General features: G+C 43.0%; 1 protein-coding gene across 4 annotated transcripts in view; it reads right to left on the reverse strand.

The window, feature by feature from the left end:
- Window positions 1–24,742, reverse strand: part of bahcc1b (BAH domain and coiled-coil containing 1b) — a 61,460-nt gene that overhangs the window by 31,381 nt on the left and 5,337 nt on the right. For 2 of the 4 annotated variants that reach the window (XM_086195501.1, XM_086195498.1), the window contains exons 1-2: window positions 23,035–23,369; window positions 19,484–19,815 (exon numbers count right to left, since the gene is read on the reverse strand). In XM_086195501.1, the coding sequence (XP_086051627.1) occupies window positions 19,484–19,655 (172 nt within the window). In that variant the 5' untranslated portion in view covers window positions 19,656–19,815; window positions 23,035–23,369. Of the gene's footprint in view, window positions 1–19,483; window positions 19,816–23,034; window positions 23,370–24,742 lie in introns of those variants that run through there. The other 2 variants (XM_086195499.1, XM_086195500.1) reach the window with 1 other exon arrangement.

Raw genomic sequence — 24,742 nt, forward strand, 5'->3', positions numbered from 1 at the left:
GACAAACTTTCCAACAGCCTACAGGTTTTGTTTTGTTTTTTTGTTTTTTTTTTTAAACTCAGCAACACAACAAAGTTTGAGGCTGGAATTCCTCTTGGTGAAAAGCAAAGAGTCAAAAACTACAGGTCTGGGTGGTATTAATATTTCCGAGTGGTGTTGTGCTGTAAAAAAATCAAATTATGTGACCTGCCCTTGGGGAAAAAAAATCCCCCGAGCTACCTTCAGCTGGAAGCGCCCCAATTCTGATAACTTCCTTCCTCAAACGTGACACACACATGGTTTTCCTCCTCTTAAAAAAAAAGGATAGAGGATGCAAAACCCTCAAATATAAGCAGTCCGTCAATACTGAGCATGGTCAGAGGAGACAGCTGTCTGGTTACTATATGATGTCATTCAGTGTGATGCAAGCACATATACATTTGTAAGATGAACAATGCACGTGCTCCTCTATTTCGACTGTTCCTCTTCCTGATCACTTCCATGAGTGATGATAACGTTCCCTTCCATCTGCTCAACCTTCACATTCATTGATGTATGACTCCAGCTGAACTTATTGGATTATATTTCATGTGTCACAAGCAGTGCGGCCCCTTGAGTTGTTTTAGTGGACTGTTTTCACGTTCACACACGTATGTGCTGCTGTTACTGGCAAAAAAAAAAAAAAAAAAAGCTGTAAAACAATGTCAAATCTCTGAACAGGTGCTACTTCGGGGTTTTTTTTCCTGCCGTTTATGTCAAGCATGGAAGAGAATTAAATTGTCTGAAAGGAAACACAGCTAAAACTCAAAAATGGGCATATGCGGAAGACTAAAATCTTTAATGTGATGTCACCTCTGTTACCGGTTCCACCTGGTGTATATTTTACAGATCAAATTAAAATGATACAGACGGAAGTAAAATCTAGTTCCTCTACTTGGACGAGACGAAGAACAAGCTTAGCTCTTCAGTCTTATCCTTTAAGAGTTTAAGCAGTGAGCGAACAGGCTTCTGTTTAGTTTGGCTCGTTTGAATGTATCTCCACTTATCAGCGTGCTCTCATTTAGCGGAACAACCCGAACAGTTGTCGGGGAAGGAGGAAACAAATCCACAGGGAATCAGGTAATTAGTCACTGGATGGAGAGAGAGAGGCAGAGAGGTGTGGTGGGCTGGGTCGTTACCCATAAATGCTGCCTCGCAGAGACAATTACCACAACAGTCCGCATCTCGCACACGCACGCACACACACAAACACACACACACAAGCACACAGAGTAACATGCATGGTTCCCTCACCTCAACCACAACCCGGCGCCCTAACAACCACAACCGCAATTGCCTTCAACTGTTTGCCAATCGGCCTGTCTCTCTCTCTCTCTCTCTCTCTCTCTCTCTCTTTCTGTCACACACACACACACACACACACACACACACACACACACACACACACACACACACACACAAATCTCTCCAACGTTTGATATATTTTCACCCTCTGTAATAACTTTAGAGTAAGGAAAAAAATCTGGCCAACATTTTCCTTTCTAGACATTTATTTTTACTCTTTTGTGTTCTCTCTCAACCTCTCGCAGACAGGATATTTTTACAGCGAGTGTTTTTTTTCCCCCTTTTTCGCTCCAAATCCTCTCTTGTACAACTGTAGATCAGTGGCCTTTCAGCCAGTCATAATAAAACACTGCTCATATAAGTCTCAGGCTGGTTTCACAAGGCCCCCTGGCAGTGCAAATTCTCACACATGCAGACACACACACACACACACACACACACACACACACACACACGTCAAATTGTGAATGATACACACACTCTGCTTTGTGCATCTCATCTTTTACAACAGACAATCGGGGGGTAAAAGTCTGTTTCCAGCTGAGCAGTCATGCATTTTGGAAATTAGAGGCATCTTGAAGTGTCTCTGAGGCCCTTCAAAGTTCTCTTGGATTAAAGATGTCAGTAAAAAAAAAAAATGTTATGCTGATTTCAAACAGTAGTGATATTCATAAGTGTGTTTAGTGGTTTAAATACTCAGCATTCCTTGTAGAATTTCTTCCCACAGCTGTTCTTTAATCTTTTAAAATCTCAGCTCTCAGCCCCTCCCCCCGTTTCTTCATCTTTTTCCATTTACTTATCACCACTCTTTTCCCCTCTTTTCCCCCGTTCCCTCTTTCCTGTCACCTCCCCCTCTTGCCCTCTCTGTCTGTTTTCTGTTGGCAAGTTGAGGAGAAAATCATATTTGCCCGCTCCCTCTGGCCTGCTGATATGGAAAATCATCTCAGAGGCCAGCCACTAACGTAAACCTTATTTCTGTCCTTGTTTTTCTCCCCTCCCCTTCTTCTCTTCCGGCCCTCTGTTTCCGCCTTTGTTTTATCCCAATGCAAACATTCCCTTTCCATCTGTCACCGTTACATCCTCTCGTTGTTTCCCGTGGCTCTGAGCAGAAACACACCAAATAAGCCGCAACTGATGAGGTGTATCAGAGGACTGGTGTGTGAAAGACAAAAAGACAAGCTTACCAAACATTACACCAACTCTACTCATCATCAACCCCGGATATGCATCTACATCAAAAATGTAACTCTGACCCAAGTGACCTTATCGTAACATGCTGCATACAATTGTACAGGTATACGTTATTTATATAAACAGAAGCTGCTGTCGAAGAAAACAGCTTCAGTCTCCATAGTGGTAATTAAAAATGTGTTTGTATGATACCCACTTTCCCAGTTGGCGTCATGGCTTGGAAAAGTGTGTCAATACAGAGGCACTGAAGCCTCATCAGATGTTGACAATGTAAAGTCATAAAAGTCTGCATTATGAGTTTCTATTTTTGTTCAGGCAGTCTGCTGGGTTCCTGCAGTTTTCAACTGGTTCAATTTAAGACTTTTTAGGCCACTCTGAGTTATATTTAAGACTTATTTCAGGACCATACTGGCAACATTGATTTAAAAGACTTTAGTTCCTGGATGCTAGGTGCACAATTGCCTGCTGGGAGTTCTCCGCTAAGTTGAGCAGGGGCTAAATTTCATGACTATGGGTTCAGTTTTGGTTTATTTTCATAAAAATTGTAGAGGGAACTGAGTTCGGCTGTTACGGTCGTGTTGAGTTTGCATTCCTCTCTAACACATTCGATTGTAATTTTTGCAGCATAGAGATTTCTTGATCCTTTTACATTTTTTTTAGGACATATCAAAATCATATTGAAGGCCAAAATATGCATTTTGGATCAACTCTTAAGACTAAAGCTTGGTTTATGCTTCTGCGTCGCGGCGACAGCGTAGACCCTACGCCATCATTGAGCATTCGAAGTTCTGCGTCGAGGGAAAGCGTTGCTCTGCAATTCACCGCCAAGCCGCTAGGGGGGTGTGGCTGTGTCTTTGTATGGTTTCGGGGGGCTCTTGCCGGATTCCAAAACAAAACTTATTACAACAGAAAGTCCAGTACTTTTCTTTGAACGACTGTTTGCTTTCATGAATCAAACTGTAAACTTTGAACATGACAAACATGACTTCTTGTGATCATTTTCTTCCAAAGACGCACATATTTGTCGCGGAGGTTCTTCCACCTCTTCATGCATTTGGCGACCTCCTCTGAGCGGACCAATCATAGTCCTTGACGTTCACGTCACGACGCGTCGACGCGACGTGTAGTCAGGATTTTTTGGAGTCGCCACGACTCAGGAGCATAAACCAGGCTTAAGCCTGTGTACAGAGGGTGGGCAAAATCTGCTTGAGTTGATTGATTATATTTTGAATTTTAAACTCCACAATGCGGTAAACGGCAATGTTTCATAAGACAGCAGATATGATTCAAGTCAAATCAATTTTATTTGTATAGCTTCACATCACAACAAATGTTATTTCATGACACTGTACAAGTAGAGCAGGTCTAGTACCGCACTCCTTCAACGAATTTACACCCAACATCTAAAATAAGCAGTTCCTCACAGAGAGAAGCTTTTTAGAGTAACGGAAAACAACTGATTGAAATAATCACTATGTTCGTGTGGGAATATGTCTTTTAGTTAATCAAAATGAATAACGTTTATTTAAAAAAAAATCAGGCTCATATTGTACAATAAAAGCTGCATTCTCTACGTCTGCTCTCATGTTTTCGCACCTTCAGGGCACGCTATGACAGTTTTATTAAGGATGGAGCTGTCAGGTTTGCTCAGGTCGTGCAGTCATGTTCAAAAACGGTAACAGGGTAAAACGCTTTCATGCAAGGACCACAGAAAGTGTCAAATGATGAAAAGCACCCAATAACATCAAGGTTATTTTTGCATTTATGTATTAAAAGGGGGTCTGGTCTTGTATTTGTTTAAGTCACTCATACACAACATGTGCAGAATATTGCTGAATAAAATAAAAGTAAATAAATAACCCTGCACCCAAATTTGTGTGAGTGTGTGTGTGAGTCTAAGAGTTAGGCAGAGGCGACTGGACTTCTTTTGGTGTAGAAGATGTTTTACCTCTGATCCTTCTTCAGTTCTGAGAACTGGAGAACTGAAGACTACCATGACCTGGATGACTGAGAACCTTCACGATATACTGTGTGTGTGTGTGTGTGTGTGTGTGTGTGTGTGTGTGTGTGTGTGTGTATGCGTGCGTGTGTGTGTCTCAGCAGCTGCTGTAAAATGCTTAATGAACTCTACAGTGAAACAGAATAGCGATGTAAAACATGAGGCCAGAGCGTCTCAAAGTTTCTCTCTATTCTGCAGAGAGGATGAAGAAGGAGGCGAAGGAGGATAAAGACAATTATGGAGAAAAAGAAGGTGCCTGTGGAGAGAGAGGTATTGGCAATCGTATTATCAATATCACAAGGAGAAAGGACGAACAGAAACGTAATGAAATGATAGTCTGCTGTGAACGGACTGCTGCTGGTCAACACGAGCACACACACGCACACACCCATACACGCACACACCCACACGCATACCTTGATGCATGACTAGTTCAATCGATTTCCATCCGATTGAACATCAATATCCTCTCGTGTTCTATTGTCACATTTGCCAGTTAACAAAAGCCTCTGTCCACACACTGATATACTGAACTCTCATTCACACACACACACACATTTTTCTGATTTACTGACTCTGCCAGTGGTGGCGACTACTGAAAGAGCCTGACAGTACAGTCTCAGCATGTGTGTGTGTGTGTATGTCAGAGGTTCTGACTCTCGTTAGTTTGGCTGTTACGCTTATTGCCGTACACTTGGCAACCTCTCGTCAGTCCGACCCTTTCATAAGCCTCCAACCACCAAGGGCCCTGGCACCGGGCCTTGTGTCTGTGTGTGTGTGTGTATGTGTGTGAGTGTGTTTGTCTGGGTATGTGCAAGTGTGTGAGTGTATTTACGGGCAGGAGTCAAGCCAGACCTTTCTGATCTGTCTTGACACCACAGAATTGCACAAGTGACATGGCTACTCAAACAAGGCGGTCATGGCACACACACACACGTGCGCACACACACACACACATCCATAAAAGCATTATGGCACTAGGGACACAAACACATTCAATGTGTCAATAAGCGCCTGAGCGGTGCTTACAAAGAGTATGTTCAGGGGAGAAAAGGAGTTCTTTTGCTTGACTACATCCAGATAGCATTTTCCTTCTGCTCTATCTTATTATTCATCAACGATTCCTCTTGACTCATTCATGTTGGAGGGAGCAGGGTGTGCAAGCAAAGCATGGCATGTCACCTGGGACAAGCGGCTGCACTGAATCACATTACCAGAGGAAGAGCGAGGACAGAGGAGGAGAAAAGGGAGAAAGAGAGAGAGAGGGAGAGAGAGAGGGAGAGAGAGAGAGAAGGAGAGAGAGAGAGAGAGAGAGGTAGAGAGTGGGGGGTGAGATGAAAGAGCAACAAATGAGAGATTTCCCTGTGAGGCGCATAAATCAGCAGAGTATGAAGAGCAAAGACTCCAAGATTGCAGACCAGAGCTTCGTCATTCACACACACAAACAATCATCTCTGACACACACACACACACACACACACACACACACACACACACACACACACACACACACACACACACACAATCATCTCTGCATGCATGTACCAGTCTACCAGTCGATCCATCTGCAGCTACATGTGCGCGTTTACACCACCAAAAGCTACAGTGGATGCTAAAACACTCTTCACATACTGACTGTGAGTCCATGAAAATTACAGTAAATTAATCATACACAATAAAAGCAGAAGAGGTTAAATGAACAGGAAAGAAAATGTGCAGCATTGCACCTTGCATCAAATCATCCTGAATAAGCAGGAGGGAAAAAAGAACCAATGATTTTCCACTGGAGAACGTGGCCCACAAAACACACCAGCAAACAGTGAGTGAGAAGGAAAATATTCCGGTCTTCAACAGACTTTCTGGACAACACACACCCACCCACCCACCTTCAGAAGGAGGAAGGCCCATATATGGTTGTAGAGAACTGAAACACACCACATTTGTGAGGTTCTTAGGAAGCAGGAAGGGGGAAAGAGTGGCTGTCAGGGTAAGTTTTTCCATGTTTTACCAACAAAAACAGGGGAATTTGGGGAATAGGGGGTCATACGAGACTGGCTCTGCTGCCTGGGTCAGAATGAAACACAAATGGTATGTGCACACACGCACACATACACACACGCACACATACACACACACACACAAATTAAAAGCATAAGGTTGCTGATATTTCAGGAAAGCCTGCGGTGAGAGTCAATAATGCAATTCCATCTATTTGCGTGTGTGTGTGTGTGTGTGTGTGTGCGTGTGTGTGTGTGTGTGTGTGTGTGTGTGTGTGTGTGTGTGTGTGTACCCCCCTCCCAAACCACCTCCCACCCCCACTAGTAGCTTTGCAGTTCTGGTAAACAGTGAAGAAGCTTGTTCTGGTGGTTCTCCAGTCTAACATTCCCGTGCCACACCCTTGTGGTCCATTGACTCTGCAGCCACAGTAAAAACACTCTCTCTCTTTCTCTCTCTCTCTCTCTCTCTCACACACACACACACACACAGACACACACACACACTAACGCATTAATGATTTGAAGCTGCATATGCCTGCTGCTGGATAAAATACACCTGGGGTCAAGACAAGACGAAGAGCAAGTTAGTCCGAAAGCACGTGACTACAATGTGAGAGCGAGAGCAGCGCAGGTAACTACATGTGTTGCTTCATTTGTCGGATCATCAGATGTTCAGACACGATACAAGTTCAACACTCATCAAATGAATTCATGCCTGATCCCTATTAAAAACATTCTTAAGTACTGACTCACCACGTTATTACTTTGGAACATGTCTTCCTGATAACAAATATACTGTAGTTCCAAACCCTGAGAGAAGGTGTGAAAAGGTGGATATAAATCAACTTTGACTTAAACACACTTTTTGCCTGCTATTCTCCAGAATGGTGCGGGAAAAAAGGAGTATGCAAGAAAAAAAAGAAATTAAATGCCACAACTACATTTCATTGAGTTTCAAGTAAGCTACTGACATGCAACCCCTTATCTTCATTGATTACCAAGTATGTGTGAGCGTCATTTCTCTCTCTATTGAGTGTCACGATGCGTCATTTTAGAATCTTTCAGCCTATTGTTTTGGTTTTATGGCACAAAAGAAGCCAAAATAGTTTTGTCTGTCAGCTGTTTCGGTTCACTATCAGAGCTTTCATTAGGGTTAGTTGTATTCAGTGAAAATCCACTGTAAACAGAGCTGAAGAGGCAAATAATGCTTAAAGAACCCAATATTTATGCGATTACGCGTTCATGTTGTTGAGCATATCACACGTTTTATATATATCACCTATCTCAGGAACACTTCCTTTTATATTATGTTAAATTTGCAATTTGCACATAGGAGACATGGATTTAAAAATGTTTTGGAGGAATAATGTGTGCTGTAACGTAACATGTGAGTCCCATACAATCTGTGCTCTTTCCAAATGTGAGATTAGACATGCGGGTAAAAGCAAAAACCCCTCATCTTATTCTACATCAATTATGATGTTTGTGCATTATTATGGTTATGACGAGATAAAGCTCAATTAAACCCTGAAGTGCTGCATTGAGATGTTAATTTCTCTGCCCACGTTTGCAACTCAAATCCACAAACGTAGAGTCGTTGCTGTGGTATTTTTACAGCTGCTGCCCCAAGTCATCAAGAAATAAGGTCAAGTATGTTTGAGTAGAAAATGTAAAATGTATTAGCCACCCCAGCTAACTAGCAGCTACCTAATGATCTACACTTAACATCAAAATATTAAGTCCAAGACTTCAGAGTTAGTATGAATACAACTACATTTTTGGTGAAGATGTGAGTTTCTAAATCAATCGATGTGCAAGGGAACCTGTGTCTGTATGAGATGAAGCCTATTATGATTTAACTACAACATAAAGCCTTTCATGTGACTGAGACACTACTTCCAAGAATTCCTGTGTATTCGGAGGACTTATAAACCAAAAAAAATATTATATTGATTTGAAATAATGTTTTACAGTTAAACATTTCCCCCTCTTGTTGCCATTCCTTTATAAATTATTATTTGAGAATTTTGCGGGAAGTCGTCTGTTGACGTTGGAAGCGACAAGCAAAACGCATCACTTTAGTTGTCAACACGAGAGTTCCTGCCAGTGTATCAGCCAGTAAACTGAAATGGATTTTTTTTTTTTTTTTTTTGGTGTTGTTAAAGCTGTTTCATCTGCAAAAATGTGACTTCGATGCAGCTATAATGACTCTCAACTTTACCCTCATCTGGAACTTATGTTGACCGAATCAGAGCATTTCAGAATACCTTTTACAAGGAAATCTCAGGATTACAGCCCCGGATTTGCAGGTAGCAGTGCAGCAACATTTTGCATCAGCGGAAACAAACACACCTACACAGCAGAGGTGAGGAAGATAGCATCCTTTAATCAGCAAATTCAGGTGTATCTGTGTCAGGCAGCATTCACTCTGCTGAAGTGTCCTAGAGCAAGACACTGAATCCACCACCTCCTGCATGGTTGTAACTGACCCTGCAGGGCTGCCAGCAGCCCAGAAAAGGTGAATTTCCTTCAGCAGATCAAATATCACATTACTATTACAGTATGCTACTTACAAGCTCTACAGTGCTTCCATCAATCCCACACCACAGAGAGTCATATCTCAGTATCACTGGAGCAGGATGTGTGTGTGTGTGTGTGTGTGTGTGTGTGTGTGTGTGTGTGTGTGTGTGTGTGTGTGTGTGTGTGAACCTGTGCCTGTGCGTGTGCGTGTGTGTGTCTGTGTGTGCACGCTCAACTACACCCCACCATATCACCCTCAACCATCGTAAGTTGAGGGGTTGTGGTTCTTGGAGAAGCACTTTACTTAAATTAGACCCTCTACGGCTCAACATGCAGGTGTCAGCGTGAGTGTGTGTATGTGTGTGCCTGCTTGGGTACAGTATGTGTGCGTGTGGGCGTCAGACAGCTAGTGTGTGCCAGTGTGTGGAGGGAGAAGAGACTAAATAAGAGAGAAGAGCGGGATCAGCAGACAGCGAACACGAGAGCAAAGAAACGAGGGAGGGAAGCAGGATGGGAGGCTGTGACTAAGATAGAGAGAGTGTGCGATATAAAGAGAGAGAAAGGAGAATAACCTGGTGTGACCTTATTTCAGCGCGGCTTTCGCTTTCCTTATTTTTCTTCATTGCAGTAATATTTACACAGGAATGAAAGCTTATTGGAGAGAGCCAGAGAGATGAAAAAGATGGTATGAAGAAATAAAGACAGCAAGTGGGTGATGAACAGGTTGGAATCATTCTCAAATTATTTTCCTCATTAATTAGGCAGCCAATCATTGTTCTCCATTCTCAGAGCTGAAGGTGACCTTTTTGAAATGTCTTGATGAAAACTCCACAACTTGAGATTTCTATTTGATTAACAGAAAAAAAAAATGCAGGAAATTATTCGATAGGAGAAGCTAGAATGAGACAATATTGGGCTTTTTTTTGTTTTTTTGTTTTTTAAAATGACAAACAATTTGGTGATTGTGATTAATTCCCCGTCAACCAGCTAATCAACTTTTGTTTTCAGTTCCTCCAAAGAGGAGAGAGACATAAAGGGCTAATTAGCACAATCCATTAGCAAAGAAATGACCAAAACATTGCAAGCACGTTATTTGACCCTAAAACACCTTTTTAATAACACTTTATCTCACCACTATACTCTATATGACAGGAAAAAAAAGAAGTTGAGAAAAAGCCAAATCAAAAATATTGAATACAGAGCAGAAACAATTAGCTGGTCCATCGAGTGACTGACGGCGAAAAATAATGTTGAAAGTTGGATACATAAGAATAAAAAGCGAAACTCTGCAGCTTCTTAGTCGTAGGGAATTGCTGCTTTACTTTTAGCTTTTGTAGATTTGTATAGTCATTCATTAACACCATTGTTGTTAATTTCAGTGGAAATGTAAGATGGAATTGATTAAATTTCTCAAAACATTTATTGTCCAAATGAATGATTCTGAGCAAAGTTTAATTAAAAATTAATAGCACCAATTATTGAAGTTTTTTTCCCCCCGCACAATTGAAAAGTTTGATCTTATATGACGCACAACAACAAAACACAGCGAACTGCTTTATGCATATTTTAAAGTTGATTTTCATGACGCCTGGCATATCAATAGAGAAATATCCTCATTTGCACCGTGATAACGAGCCCTGTTCGTGCGCACGCTGTCTTCGCTAAAAGTGAGCTTCGCTTTCTCACTATGTACACCACTTTGACAGACTTGAGAGAACAAATGTCATACAAAGCTGGCTGACTTTAGACACATGATGTGAACTTCCTCAGACTTTAGGACAGACCAGCAAAACAGCCCTCAGATATCTACTTGCAACAATGATGTCACGTGAGTCACTTTTGCATCCTTCCTGTGCAATCAAACAGAAATGGTTTGTAATTAAAATATTGACATAAGAGGTAACACTTCCTTGAACATCTAAATCTATTTAAATGTCAATTGACCAGTGGCACAAACAGGAAAAGTGGCCGTTTACAGGCATCTACTGTCGAATCTTAAGAAGTCTTGAGGAATTCCTCTCAGTCAGCCAAGATTGAACTGTTCCTCTGTGCTAGTTTGTATCGGCCATGTTGCACTGTTGTCCAAAGGTTAAGGCTAAGTTTAAGATGATCCTTTTAGCAACAGCTGGTTATCCGCAGCGGTTGAATGTGTCACAATTCATTTAAGAAAGGAGGTTAAGACATCCTCTGTTTCCTGAATTTACACTTTTGGAAAAAAAGTGCCGCCAGTCCATCGCAAGGCCATGAGGAGCAAGTAAGGGTTCAGTATCTTGCTCAAGGATACTTCAGTATGGTCACGGGGGAAGTGGTGATCGAACCAGCGGCCCTTCGGCTATTAGATGGCCACTCTACCTCCGAGCCATGCCGCCCATGTCAGACACATCTCTTTTGGCTAATCTCTGAGCGCTTAGCTCAAAGTTGGCCAACAAAAGTGTGTTTTATCTTTTACTGTTCAGCAGAACTCAGTTCAATTCAACAGACCTAAACTAAATTTAAAAAAAACAAACTTTTCCATTGTACAGTTCACAATTTTCTCTGGAATCACTAATTTTGTTGCAAACCCAATAATGACACAAAAGTAACTGCGCAAACCCATGTGACACCTCCTTTATTCTGCTTTGTACTAGTTTTCATTTATATTTTCTGGTGATTTTTTTGTTCTTCAGCAAGGCAGTTTCATTCACTGATACAAGTCTGATTAAGTTTTTACAATATGCAACAAGTCAAAAGCTTATTAGATTTCAAAAAGACAAGGCTGACGGGAGAGCTGATGAAACACAAACAAGACCAACACTTTGCAATGAAACAGGACTTGTGAAAACACACATTCACGTGGAAGGAACTGAGCACATGCACGCAAAAACACAGATGAAGAGGTTTTGCCACTCACCCACAAAAGAAGGCCTTATATTATGCATGCACACATGCTAGCAAACATTAGAAAAACACAGATCAAAATGGCTGGAAAAGACAGGGGCCTGTTATGAAAGAGACAAGAGAGGAAAAATAGAGAGAAGGAGAAGAGACACTTTATTGGCAATCAAAGATGAAGAGGAGGATAGAAAGAAAGAGAGAAAAATAGAGGTAGAGAGAGGCATGCAGAAAGGGAGAGTTTGCTTTTAATCAGCCTGGATCCAAAATTTAGACAGGCACACATAGAGGCACAAGCAGTCCCAGTAGGATTAGGACCTCAGCACTGTGTGTGTGTGTGTGTGTGTGTGTGTGTGTGTGTGTGTGTGTGTGTGTGTGTGTGTCCCACGAGACTGATTAGCCATGAATGACTGATGACGGATCTTTGTTGTTGTTGATCTTTTTTTTTTTTCGAGCTCTCTCTCTTTTCTTGTTTTCCTTCTCACTACTCTCAGCTTGGGCAAGAGCATGGGAGGGGATTCACACACACACACACACACACACACACACACACACACACACACACACACACACACACACAGATCCATGTATATTCAACAAAGGCTCCTGAATATACTTAATGCTTTCATGTGTGTCACTGTGTAACGATCCATGCTGTTCCACACAGCTGCTTCTCTCTATTTCTCACTCTCTTCCTCTCTCACTCTCTCTCTCTCTCACACACATGCACACACGCATAGATATCTCGTTCTTATTTAAGAGCCCAGCACTCGTCTTTCACACCAGTCTGTTCAATCTGTATGACAGCAGGACTAAGAAAAACTTCTAGTAATCAGGAGGTAGTTGGATCACTCATCCTTCTTTAACCTCACCTCCAGATGAACCCCCAGCCCCTCCATCCATCTGAGCCCCTGACAGCAAAACAAACTGGACATAGAACTGCCTGAATGGAGGCCATTACAATATGAATGAGCCAAACAGCTGAAATGAGTCGAATGGAGAACCGAAACACAAGAAACGACTCAAACAAGTCAGCTTGAGTGTCCATGAGTCAGGCATAAACGTGACCCTGAAACAAATCAAAATCTGACCTATCTCAGGTGTCGCAATGAGACTTGCTGTGGTTGCACCACCTCACTTTGTGAAGTGCATTTTAAAAGAAGGGGTGCAGACCTGTAGATGTGCCGAGACTGTGACATCATGTCTGCCCCCTGCAAAGTGATGTCACCCCTCTGTCACATCGCGTAAACAGGGAATCGCCTTGACCCCTCCGACAAAGCAGTGCGCCATAAAATAGCAGGGAATTATAGTGTCTGCAAACACACACATACACACATACACACCTTTTCACATCGCGGGACTCTCATGGCCACTCATATTATATTTTCAAATTAACATACACCAGCTTCCATCCACCTGTACAGAAACTCTTTCTTGGATGTGTGTTTGCAACATGTTTATTTTCTCTAAATGCAAAGGTGTGGCGCTGACCTCTTCGCACCAAGTCCTCCAGTCATTTCGGATTTACTGAGGTGGACATGGGCAGAGGTGAGGAAGTATTCAGATCTATTTACTTCACTTAATCTACTTAAATCCACTCACAATAAATACACCATTCAAGTAAACTCAAAATTTCAAATATAATCAGTAAAACGTACAAAAAAAATACGAAATTTAAAAGCACTTAATGCACAAAAATGTTCCAGATGAGATTATTATTCATGCATTAATGTATAAACAGGATTTACTTACTTACCAGTGAAGTAAGCCAGATATTCTTAAGATTTCCTAAAATAGGATTATATTGCCTTAAAATGCTTCTTGTACTTGATTCTGTCTTAAATTGTTTACAGGAATTTTTTAACGAAGAATTACACAAATGTGTTTGTTACGACGTCAGTTTTCGCAGCATTGTAGTTGTGGATCTCATTTTGAATTGTTTTGCGATTATTTTCATTATATGTCTAATCCGCTGATTATTCTCCACATGAATCTATTAATTGTTCACGTTGTAAAAATGCAGAAATAGTGAGAAATGCTGCAATAATTTTGACAACCCACTTGTTACAATGTTTGTTCCAAACCTCTTAACTAATTAACAAATATCATAAAATCATAAAAGCTGGAACTATATAATGTTTTACAAGTAAAAAAAAAAAAAACTAAAAAAAAACTTGAAAATTTTAAACATCAATAACTGGCAATTAACTCATCATTTTAGCTGTGCATGCTCGAGTAGTATTTATCAGAAATTTACAATTTTTAAAAGTTCTTTAAGTTTTCTGAGTGCAAACATCTTAATTTGTAAAATAACTATGAACTGTCATCAAATAATTGCCTGTGAGCCTTCAGTAAACAGCAACGGCTTTCTTTATGCTGGTAGCTGAGTAAATGTACTTTATTATAGACCACCACTAACTATGGACCACAGTACTGGGACGGTCCGAGCGTTGAGGAGGCAAAGGAGTGGAGGAAAGGAGGATGGGAAGGAAAGGAAGCAGGCTGAAATTGAGACAGAAATAGGAGTAGAGCTGAGAGAAGCTGGTCTGCTAACAACAGGAGGAGGTGATGGGTGTGTGGGGAGTTAGAGATGAGCTGGATGTAAGAGGTGGGGGGATCGATTGAAAATAAAGGAGAGTGAAGGGGGAGAGAACAGAGTGGGGAGGTAGCGCATTGAGGAGGAGGAGGAGGAGGAGGAAGACAGAGGGCTGGAGGACCACTCAAAATGGAGAGAGAAGCGAACGCAGAGTGAAGGGGAAGTGAAAGAGGAAAGCAGAAGGAGAGGAAGAAGAGGGAGGGTGAGCATGTGGTTAAAGAGGAACGAGGAGACGGTGGAGGGGAGGTCTCGCTGGCGAGGGGGGACAGAAGAAGTGGAAAAAAGGGGGAAGAGGAGAGAGAAGAGAGCACATGGACAGAGAGAGTCTGGCGCTTTCCATTCACATGCCAAGTCATCAGATGGTGGTGTGTGTTCACACCCCGGAGATGTCGCAACCAAACGCGCCCGACTCCCTTCAAATTACTGCTGCCGACAATAAGCAGCTGTTCACATGTTGGATGAGAGTTGGAGATGAGACAAGCGTCTTTCTGTCCCAGTAGCAAATGTGCTTCAGCACAAATGTGCTTTACTCAAAACATCAAAAGGAGTTGTACTTAATATATTTTGTCTTCCATTCATGTGACCCTTCTCGGGACTGAAATTGGATCAGTTTATTGCAATCAAGGTCATCTTGATTTGATGCAGAAAGCTGGAAACCCTTTAAATGACGCTTAAAATATCAAAGCATTCAGCGCTGCATGGAAATACATTCATGGCTTGACTTCCTGACTTCATACCTTTAACAAAATTTTAAAAAGACATATTTAATTTAGTCCTTTTTACAAACAGTGTTCTTTGGATTCTAACTTGTGTTTTATTAGTTTTATAATATTGTGTGCATTACAAAAAAAAATCATAATTTTTATAGAATTTCTTGGCTGTGAAGTATGCCTTTGGCTGGAAATCAAACCAGTATTTACAGTATGTTTGAACTGAACTGAAGTAAATTGACTGTTTGCTCTTCCTCCCTACATCCGCAGCTCAGCTGGCTGAAGCCTCCACCAGCTGTCTCCTCCACACAGGGGGTCGTCTTGCACGCTGCACCCGGGATATGCCCCTGGTGCCCTGGGTAGTAAAGAAGAGTCCGTCTGAGACTCATCCATTGCTGACTCATCTCACACACTCACACACACACGCACGCATGCACACACACACGCACACACACACACACACACACACACACACACACACACACGGAGGCAAGTGTCTCCACTCTCCTGCTTTCCCTCACTCTTGAGAGGCAGGGGAGACGCCAGGCTGAGGAGATGACGGCCAGTGGGTGCCATCAGGCAATTGTAATCCAACTGGATTACCAACCAGGTGGAAACATTCAGCCTCTTTACTCCCTCAACTCGTCCGTCTCCTCCTCTGCTCCATTCAACCATCTTTAGCTTCCTATTTATGCACAGATATATAAATATATATATATTCTATCTCATTCAGTTCTTACTTTCTTTCCTTCCTTCCATCTTTACAAGAGGCTGTCCATCCCTTTATCTTTTTATCAAAATGCATGCACACAAGCACAGACACACACACGTTTTAATGTAACCAAGTAAGCCTAGACACACAAAAACTTACACACACCATCATCCTCATCATTCTCTATTCTCTGTGTGTGTTTGTGTGTGTACATGTGTGTGTGTGTGTGTGTGTGTGTGTGTGTGTGTGTGCGTGCGTGCGCACAGGTAGGAGGGTAAAGGGGTGTGTCTCATCTGTGCTGCCTGGACGATCAAAGTCAAAGCTGAGAAAACTTCTGAGAGATGAAAGACATTAATGACAGCGTCATGATGAATGAACAGGGTGGCTACATGTAAAAACACACACACACAAACACACACACACACACACACACACACACAAACACACACACACACACACACACACACACACACACACACACACATTTATTGAAGCCCAGAAACATAGAATTCAAGTGAGGATTTTGGGCTTCACAAACAAGACTGAGTACGGGGAGAGAGAGAGGGAGGGGGGAGGTCAGGAGGAAAGGCTAAAGAAGAAAGATTGAGGGAAAAGAAAAGAGGTGGCAGAGAGGTTATCTGGTCCACCCGAAACATTATGATTATGGTTTATTACTTTTTCAAAGTGCAAAACAAAAGCAGCTTAGGATGTTTGTTTTTTACGTGCAGCTGCACACATATAAGCTTTTTTTGGTGTCTCTTACTACGTCTCACACTCATACATACATGGCCATGTAAACAGAACTGTCTGCTGTCTGGGAAGTAACACACCTGTTCAATGACAAGCTCTGCCACGCCTTCCATAATACTGCACACCTGTGCTACTGCAGGCTAAACCTAACCTTAATCACACTCACACACACACTTGCACAACTACTCCCCTGGGCTAACACAGAAATGGAAAGAAAGAAAGAAGGAAATGGAGAAAGAGAGACAGACAGAAAGAAAGAGAAACTGGAATAACAGCAAAGTAAAGATGGGGGCAGAGAGACACACAGACAAAGGCTTTCCCACTGCTCCTATCAGTAATCTAAACGCCTGTGTAATATCATAGTGGGGTTTTATCAAATGGGGGCTGAGTCTTATGGCGCTGGTATGCGGCTGTCATTCCATCACCTTGTCAAGCGCAACCATATTCAAGCAGACACCATGCTGATCTAAATAAGAGGCTTCAGCAAATTGATGGATTGCAGGTTTTCTGGGATATGAAGAAACAGGGGGGACCGAGCTCACTTTTGTTTTTCATTCTCTGCCAGTGATACACCCAATTCAGTTCAGTGAGAAGGTAAAAATTGTGAGTGTCCATGTTTGAGTGTGTGTGTGTGTGTGTGTGTGCGCGCACGTGTGTGTGTGTGTGTTTGTGTGTCATCTAAAGAGCTGAACACCACCCCCCCAACCCCCACCCCCAAATATGGCCAAGCCCACATCATATCTACCCCCTGTGCTGAGGCCCAGGGCCAGGCATAGAACTTTCTGAATCTCTAAGGGGGCCAAGCACAAAGGTAACCCCCTTCCTAACCCCTCCTAGCAAATACACACATGCACATCCCCAAGCCCCCACCCCCAAAACAGCAATCCTCTATGCCCATCATGTCAGTCAAAACCCCATCAGGGACATGCATGGCGAGTCTGGATATCTGGAAGCTCAATACAGTGTCATGCACCTTGAGACCCAGTGAGAGGCCCTCTTGAATATATTTCAATAGCATTATAACCCTGCATTACTATGCCCCCCCCCCCGACATTACGGAATCATTTTTAAAATTGGACCATAATGCATGTCAGCGAGCAGTGATATCAGTCAGTGTGGAGAATAATCGCTTTAAATCATTATGCAGGTTAGATGTGTGCTGCTTCGGTTCCAGACGAAAACATGACACAGGAATATTTGAGGGTTAAATAATTACAGTTACATCAGCAGAGTAATGCCATCAGAAGAAATTTGTAAAATGGAATATTTATTGATATAAAAATGCATTTTTGGAAGTCTTGTAAAATATTTTTTTTAATTAAATATAATTAATAAGTGTGATTTTAGAACTTTTAAAAACATGCATTACTATCATATGTCATATATGAAATACCACATAAAACAGTATATTTCCTATATATTTAATTTGCACATTGAGTGTGAAATATTAGTATTAAATATTGACATTGTAAAAATATTGAATATATAAATTGAATTTTATTTAATATATAATTTTTTTTTAAAATGCCCTCACAAGAACAAATTCACGATAATTCAGGGTATTATATAGAAAATATAAGCAATATATTGTTTAAAATGCATATTGTCTTAAAATATTCGAGTATTTTTTTATACCTAGCGAACGTGTTTTAATGGCGTATTCAATAAACTGTGTCCAACTTGTGGAAATGATTGATTATGGTCATTTTAACAGTTAAAATGTTGAAATGGACGTCTGCTGTGGTTTTGCTGTTGTGTTAAACTAATGAATATGCAAATAAGTGGAGATAAGTGGATCCTACACATAACAGACGATGGGCTATCTATAGGCCCGAGTCTCATGGTCTATTTGAAGAACCCGCTGCATTTGCAAACGATAATTAATGAGATCTCTCATCGGACACGTTCACATTCATCCAGTTAGTCCAGTATCTAGACACTGTATGATTCAGAGCTGAGCCTCTCTCTTTCTCTCTATCTCTCTCTCTCCACACACACACACACGCGCGCGCACACTCACACACACACTCACTCACACACTCACACACACACACTCACACACACCTTCCCATCCCCCCTCCTCCCCTATTGAGACAGGATACCAAAGCTACTTGTTAAATCTAATGCATGCACTGTCAACCCATTCGCACCCCGTCACGTCCCCGCTCAATATAGAAGCCGGATTTTCTGGTATTACCCGCACCTCTATTAGCCAAAGCTCCCTTCCGCCACTCTCCACCACCACGACCCCGAGTTTCTGACCAGAACAACCCAGCATGTGTACCCCGAACCAATCGGCGCCGGGGCACCGTCCTCCTGGAACCCCACATGCACGCAGGAGAGAACAGTGCGCTCGGTTAATAGCGCTAATGTATTGTTTAATGGGAAATATAAGCAGAGGAATTACCCAATCCTAATTAATTACATCAAACGGCAATGATTAGCACTTTACTAATTGATGCAACCATATAAATATATGACAAGATTATGCCACGGAAACGACTAATAATCCCTGTGTGATCCTGGAATATCCTTAAATTCTTAACAAATCTAAAATGTGCCCTCAATTTAATCACTTGGCAAATGTATCTGGAAGAGAATCCGTCGTTTTGCTTTAAGAAAAGAAACAGAACGTTTATTTTAAACACAACTCACTGAATAAAGTAAAACGTGGAACTCTTGATTGGTTCTTTTTCTAATTTATAAATGCCCACAAACTGCGGAGTTTCTGTAGTTTGTACAAGCTTTCCCAAGTTTGTTCAGACAAATGAATTCAACGCTGTGATTCACACTGGAGAGAAGAGCTGGACAGACCTGAGTGCGGAGCCATGGAGAGATGGGATGAGTAGTATTTCCCAGGCTGGAAGTGAGCGGGGTGCTGCACGGAGCTGTGGCCGCCTGGCGCCAGCCGAGACGCGGCACTGTGAACCAACGCGCTCCGCTCCGTCAGGAGGTGGTGCGGGGGAGCAAAATCTCGGCTTTCCATCCCGTCGAGAACCGATAAATCCCAAATCCAAAGTAAAATCCGGAGGCACCGAAGGTCTCAGGCACCCAGATGCAAATAATCCCTTTTATGAACTTCGGGATCCCCTTGCATTGAGCGGAGTTTTGGCTTGGCAGGGTAGAAACGGAGTCCCCGTCATGTCCTACAAAAGAGAAGGCAGGAGACACGTCAAAGCGCTGACAATAATGAGCCAAGCAGGGATGCAGTGCTGAGCTGAGAGACAGTCGCTGCTCGTGTTTAGACGAACAACAAAAAGCAATTTTCACAGCGACGCTTTAGAGGAGCACATGTCAATATTATTGGCACTATAGGTGCTAATATAGGAACAACCTATGCTGGCAGACAGGTGAGTGAAGTCTATTCCACGGATATAAGCTGGCTGAACTGAGTTTATGTGGATCTGCGCTATATCCTTGGCCCAGACAGTAGTCTATCTGCCCCCCCCCCCAACCCCCTTCGCCCTCATCCTGTGACCAAACACGATGCAAATAACACACACGGGGGCTTTCTTTAAGAAGGCAAAGAATAGAAGGGAAGGGGACTGCAGCTCCAAACAAATGATCTATATACAGGAGAGTAACAACTGTAAAAAAGCCCCTCTCGCTGAAGGACGAGTTGTTAAGTCTTTAGACTCCACAAAGAAGTGGTCAAAAACAGGGCTGGACCTCGGGGGCCCTGTTTTTAAATGTGAGAGAAGTCATTTGCACAAGCAAGAGTGATAGAAGCAGTTTGGGGCGAAATGATGACCACAATTCCGCCCAGAAACACACACGCCACATTTCTGCTATGATTAATGTCGCTTGTTTATGTCGATGAAGTGTCATTTCTTTGCACATTTAGTTTCATAAAATATGATCTAACATGTAGATGTGAATGTAGGATATTTCAAATGGGCGGGGGGGGGGGGGCTATATGGGGGCAACATGAAGTTGACCTAAGGTCCAAACACACACAGTGCAATGTAGGTTTCATAAATTCTTATTTAGACTGAACTTGTTTCACATTTTATGGTACAATAACAGCCGCCAAATTCGTGTTTGTCTTATTAATGAAAACAGCAATGAAACAGCCATTTCTGTCAACTTATACGGTGGCCCTCGCCTTTGACAATGGCAGCGTCTCAACACATGCAGTGCGCTGCTACACTGTAATCACAAATCAAATCACCTCTATGCTTCAGCGCGAGAAAGCGGGGCAATAAACATTGAAATAGCAGGAAATCATTGACTTTATATGTATGCCTTATAGCCTCGGTCATTTACTTAAATATGATTCCCAGTGACGCTCAGATGGAGAGAGATGGGTGCCTACGTTCACCCAAACACACACACACACACACACACACACACACACACACACACAGACGCACACACACCACAGCAGTCCATCTATTAGGCCTTTCGATGCATGGCACGTCCATCTAGCGCTGTGTAGATGCTGATAGCACCTCCCAGGAATGAAGGAACAAAGAAAATATGCTCTGGTGGACCAGGGGGCTTTATGGAGTGCAGAAGAATATCTATAGTGTTCAAGTCTCCTTTACGCACACGCTGCTCAAGGACTTTAACTTTCAGGAATTGTGCTGGGGAAGGGGCATCTTTAAAGTTCAGAAGTGTGTGTGGTTGTGTGTGTGCTTGTGTGTGAGTGTGTGTGTGTGTGTGTGTGTGTGTGTGTGTGTGTGTGTGCGTGCGATGGGTACTAAAACATGCGAATACACAAATACAGCCTATAAGAATATTTAGTTTGATCCACAAGAAGGTTCTGTAAGAACCGTTATCACCCCTGCCCATATCTGCAGGAGGAAAAACGAGGCTGAACAAACACAAACCTCGGCTACTGAAGCGCACCGGGAAAGCAAAATGGACTCTCCCCTGTTCCCTCCGCTGAGAGAAACAATGGTCTTTCTCCGCGGGACAGCAATCATAAACTACTCTCGTCTGACATTGGTCTATACGTTTTTAAATTTTCAAGCCGTAAACAGACGTCCTGGTGTTTACATTCCACGTCAACAGAGAGCCACTCAGGCTGCATTTAACAACCTGAATCTAAATCCGGTGTTATCGCGCGCCACGCAAACACGACGGACGACGTTGAGTGCATCGCGCGTAACAGTTTGGAGAAAAATGTCGTTTTGGATCTGGTGAGCGTGAGTCTGCATATACTTCCTCCCACTTCTTACACAATCCCGCATACACACACACCAAAGCACACACAGACACACACTCCTTCGCCATTGCCGCCCGTGGAAAGGTCAACTATTGTCAGATGAAAACTAAACTTCTGGCCAGAACAATCTCACTCGTACACTAATCCGCAAAGAATTGCGCTTTTCACCTCCATGTAACCATCACTCTAAATTGCGCATATGTTGCCATTGCACAAAAAATCCACAAAAAAACTATTAAGGATGCGCGCGCGTGTGTGTGTGTGTGTGCGTGTGTGTGTGTGTGAACATTTGGACAAAAGCTAAAAAAGAAATTGAAGGGCATTCAATTTTGAAGTGGCTAAGGTCAAGAGGCGAGCTCATTACCTTCAACAATTTTGCAATAAAGTAAAGTCACTACGCATAAGCGGGACACTAAATCCGGATATTCAGAGGCCGGCTAAACAGGAGCGACAAGCCCAGCCGAGCCGAAGACAACCCGGCGTCTACGCAGCCTTCATACTGAGGGGGAGGCAGAGAAGCCAGGGAGCACTGCAGCTCGCACTAAACCTCTCTGTCTGTCCTTCTCACACACACACACACTCACACACACACACACACACACACACACACACACACACACACACGCACACACGCACGCATTTACACACGCCTACACGCGCGCACACACACACGGGTGTTGAAAATAAATCTCACAATGAAAAAATTTACAATGTATAATCTATACAGCTAGAGGCATGCTGCCAGTAGAGTAGTTTTGGGGGGGGAACGGGTTCTCTGAATGAATTAGAAACACACAAGTAATCTGTGAAGAGAGGTTAAAATAAATAAATAAATAAAAAAGTGACACACACATATCGCCCACAGCTTAGCCCTCCAGACTGGGCAGCAGGGGAGACAGCAGGAAAGGGATATCTGCAACAAATCCCTAAAAATACTCTAAAATCATCAGATTTGTTGCTGTAGAAATATGACAAACGCTGCTGTCAATGCATCATTATTCTTGTTGTCAGCTTGCGTTTTACCATTTCCTTCTAGATCTAAAGGTATGACAGTGTAGAATAGAATATTGGGACAATTATTGTAGCTGAATAAAACGGTAAAATGTACGCTACATCGCATCTGTTACAAGCCAGCAACAAGCCAGAGCAACCCATAGATTAAAAAAACCCAACTATAACATAATTTACTACTTACTGTTAAGTTATATCCCTTGCGTGGCGAGAAGGGTAGAATAAAAGAAAAAAAGTATAAAAATATTCAAAGTGAAAATCCCCGAGTCGCCCAGATGAAACATGTGGGATTGATTACATCCTATGCTGCTGCAGACGGAGCTGTGCAGTCAGTGGAGGTATGGCAGAGACGCATCGTAGAAGTTCAGGCTTGTAGTGAATCGAGGCTCGTTCCTGCAGCCGGAGACTCAGACACGCCGGAGAGGGGGGTGGAGGAGGAGGAGGAGGGGAGGAGGAAGAGGAGGAGAAGGAGGATGGAGGGGTGTGTGTGCGCCGGGAGGGTGAACGCGCGCGCCTATTGGTTTGAGGACGACAATGTGAAAGCGTGCCCGTGAGGTGCCCCCGACCCCCCCCCCCCCATCACCCTCCATCTACCCTTTCCTACACACACACGCACGCGCGCGCGTCCTACTCACCCCCCCCCCCACACACACACACACACACACACCCTTCGACGGTAAACACACGCTGCAATTGGATGCCGATCCGAGCCAATGAGGAAGCCGCCGGAGCCAAGCAGCAGCGAAACGGCGGGCGTTTGATTTGCAGCCCTCGGCGCGCTGCGTGCACAAGCAAATGCGAGGAGACAGGCGGCACAGCTCGGCGCTGCTGCGTGTGCGGGGAGGAGAGGAGCCGTAGAGGAGCCGCGCAGCGCTGCCTGATCACTGGTGGGGAGCAAACAGCATCTAGCCTATTCTGTGTGATCCCACTTAAATTCAGTTCAAATGCTGCATGCGCTTCGAGTGTGTCGTTATTTTGTTATGTGACAGCCCTGATGTGATAGTTTTATTGATGCTCCTTCGGGGAAAGTTGCTTTTTTTTCCCCCCCACACACCCCAGTGCACATGTTTTGCTTAATAAATCCTTATTAAGCTCAGTACTGAGTTATCAGACATGCAAATTCAAATATCCATCATGTTTGACTCTCAGGTGCTCTTAAAAGTTAGAGATTAGAACCTGTCCGCATGGAAACATGAAAGTGAACTTAGGCCTAATGTAGAAAATGTGTTGACTAGGGAGTAAAACACAACTTACTCATAAACCCTCGTCTCACGGTGAAGATTGTGTCTTCAGCATTTGTCCTGTATCAGCTCAGCTCATCCATCAATGCCACATCCACAATATAAAGGAATCTGTCATTTAACAACATTAAAAACACCACCAGATGGTATGAGAGGGAGAATTAAAGTGTTTCACGCGCATTTGAGGAGGAATGTTCAGAAAGGTTACATTAAACAATTTGTTATTTCATGGCTGTATGTCTGTTTACCTGTCTCACGCACACACACGCGCACACACACTCACACACACACACACACAAGCAAATTGAATCACTGCGTAATTTGAAAGCATTACTGTCCCCCGGGTTAGCCTTGCCCACGGTTCAGTAATTTAGCCAATTAAAAGTGGAAGGATATGGGCTTGTGTTTTTCCATGTCGAAATATATGAGCTGCTATAGGCTAATATTCCCGTCCAGGTTTGTTTATAGTGGAAGCAAAGGGTTAAAACTCGTGGCTCCGGCTTTGCGAGGCTCCTGATTGGCTGGCATGTTGCCACAGTGCTGTCCATCAACGAGTGTAAACAAGGCTCTGATTGGCTGCTGGCCAGTCCGCACTGGGCTGCCTGAAAAAAGCAATTACTGCCCCTGCGGTTTCAAGGCGGCCCCGCGCTG

This window comes from Aulostomus chinensis, chromosome 23 (genome assembly GCF_037954235.1).
Source record: "Aulostomus chinensis isolate RoL2024-O1b breed Wild chromosome 23, RoL_Achi_v1.0, whole genome shotgun sequence".
Taxonomy (NCBI): domain Eukaryota; kingdom Metazoa; phylum Chordata; class Actinopteri; order Syngnathiformes; family Aulostomidae; genus Aulostomus; species Aulostomus chinensis.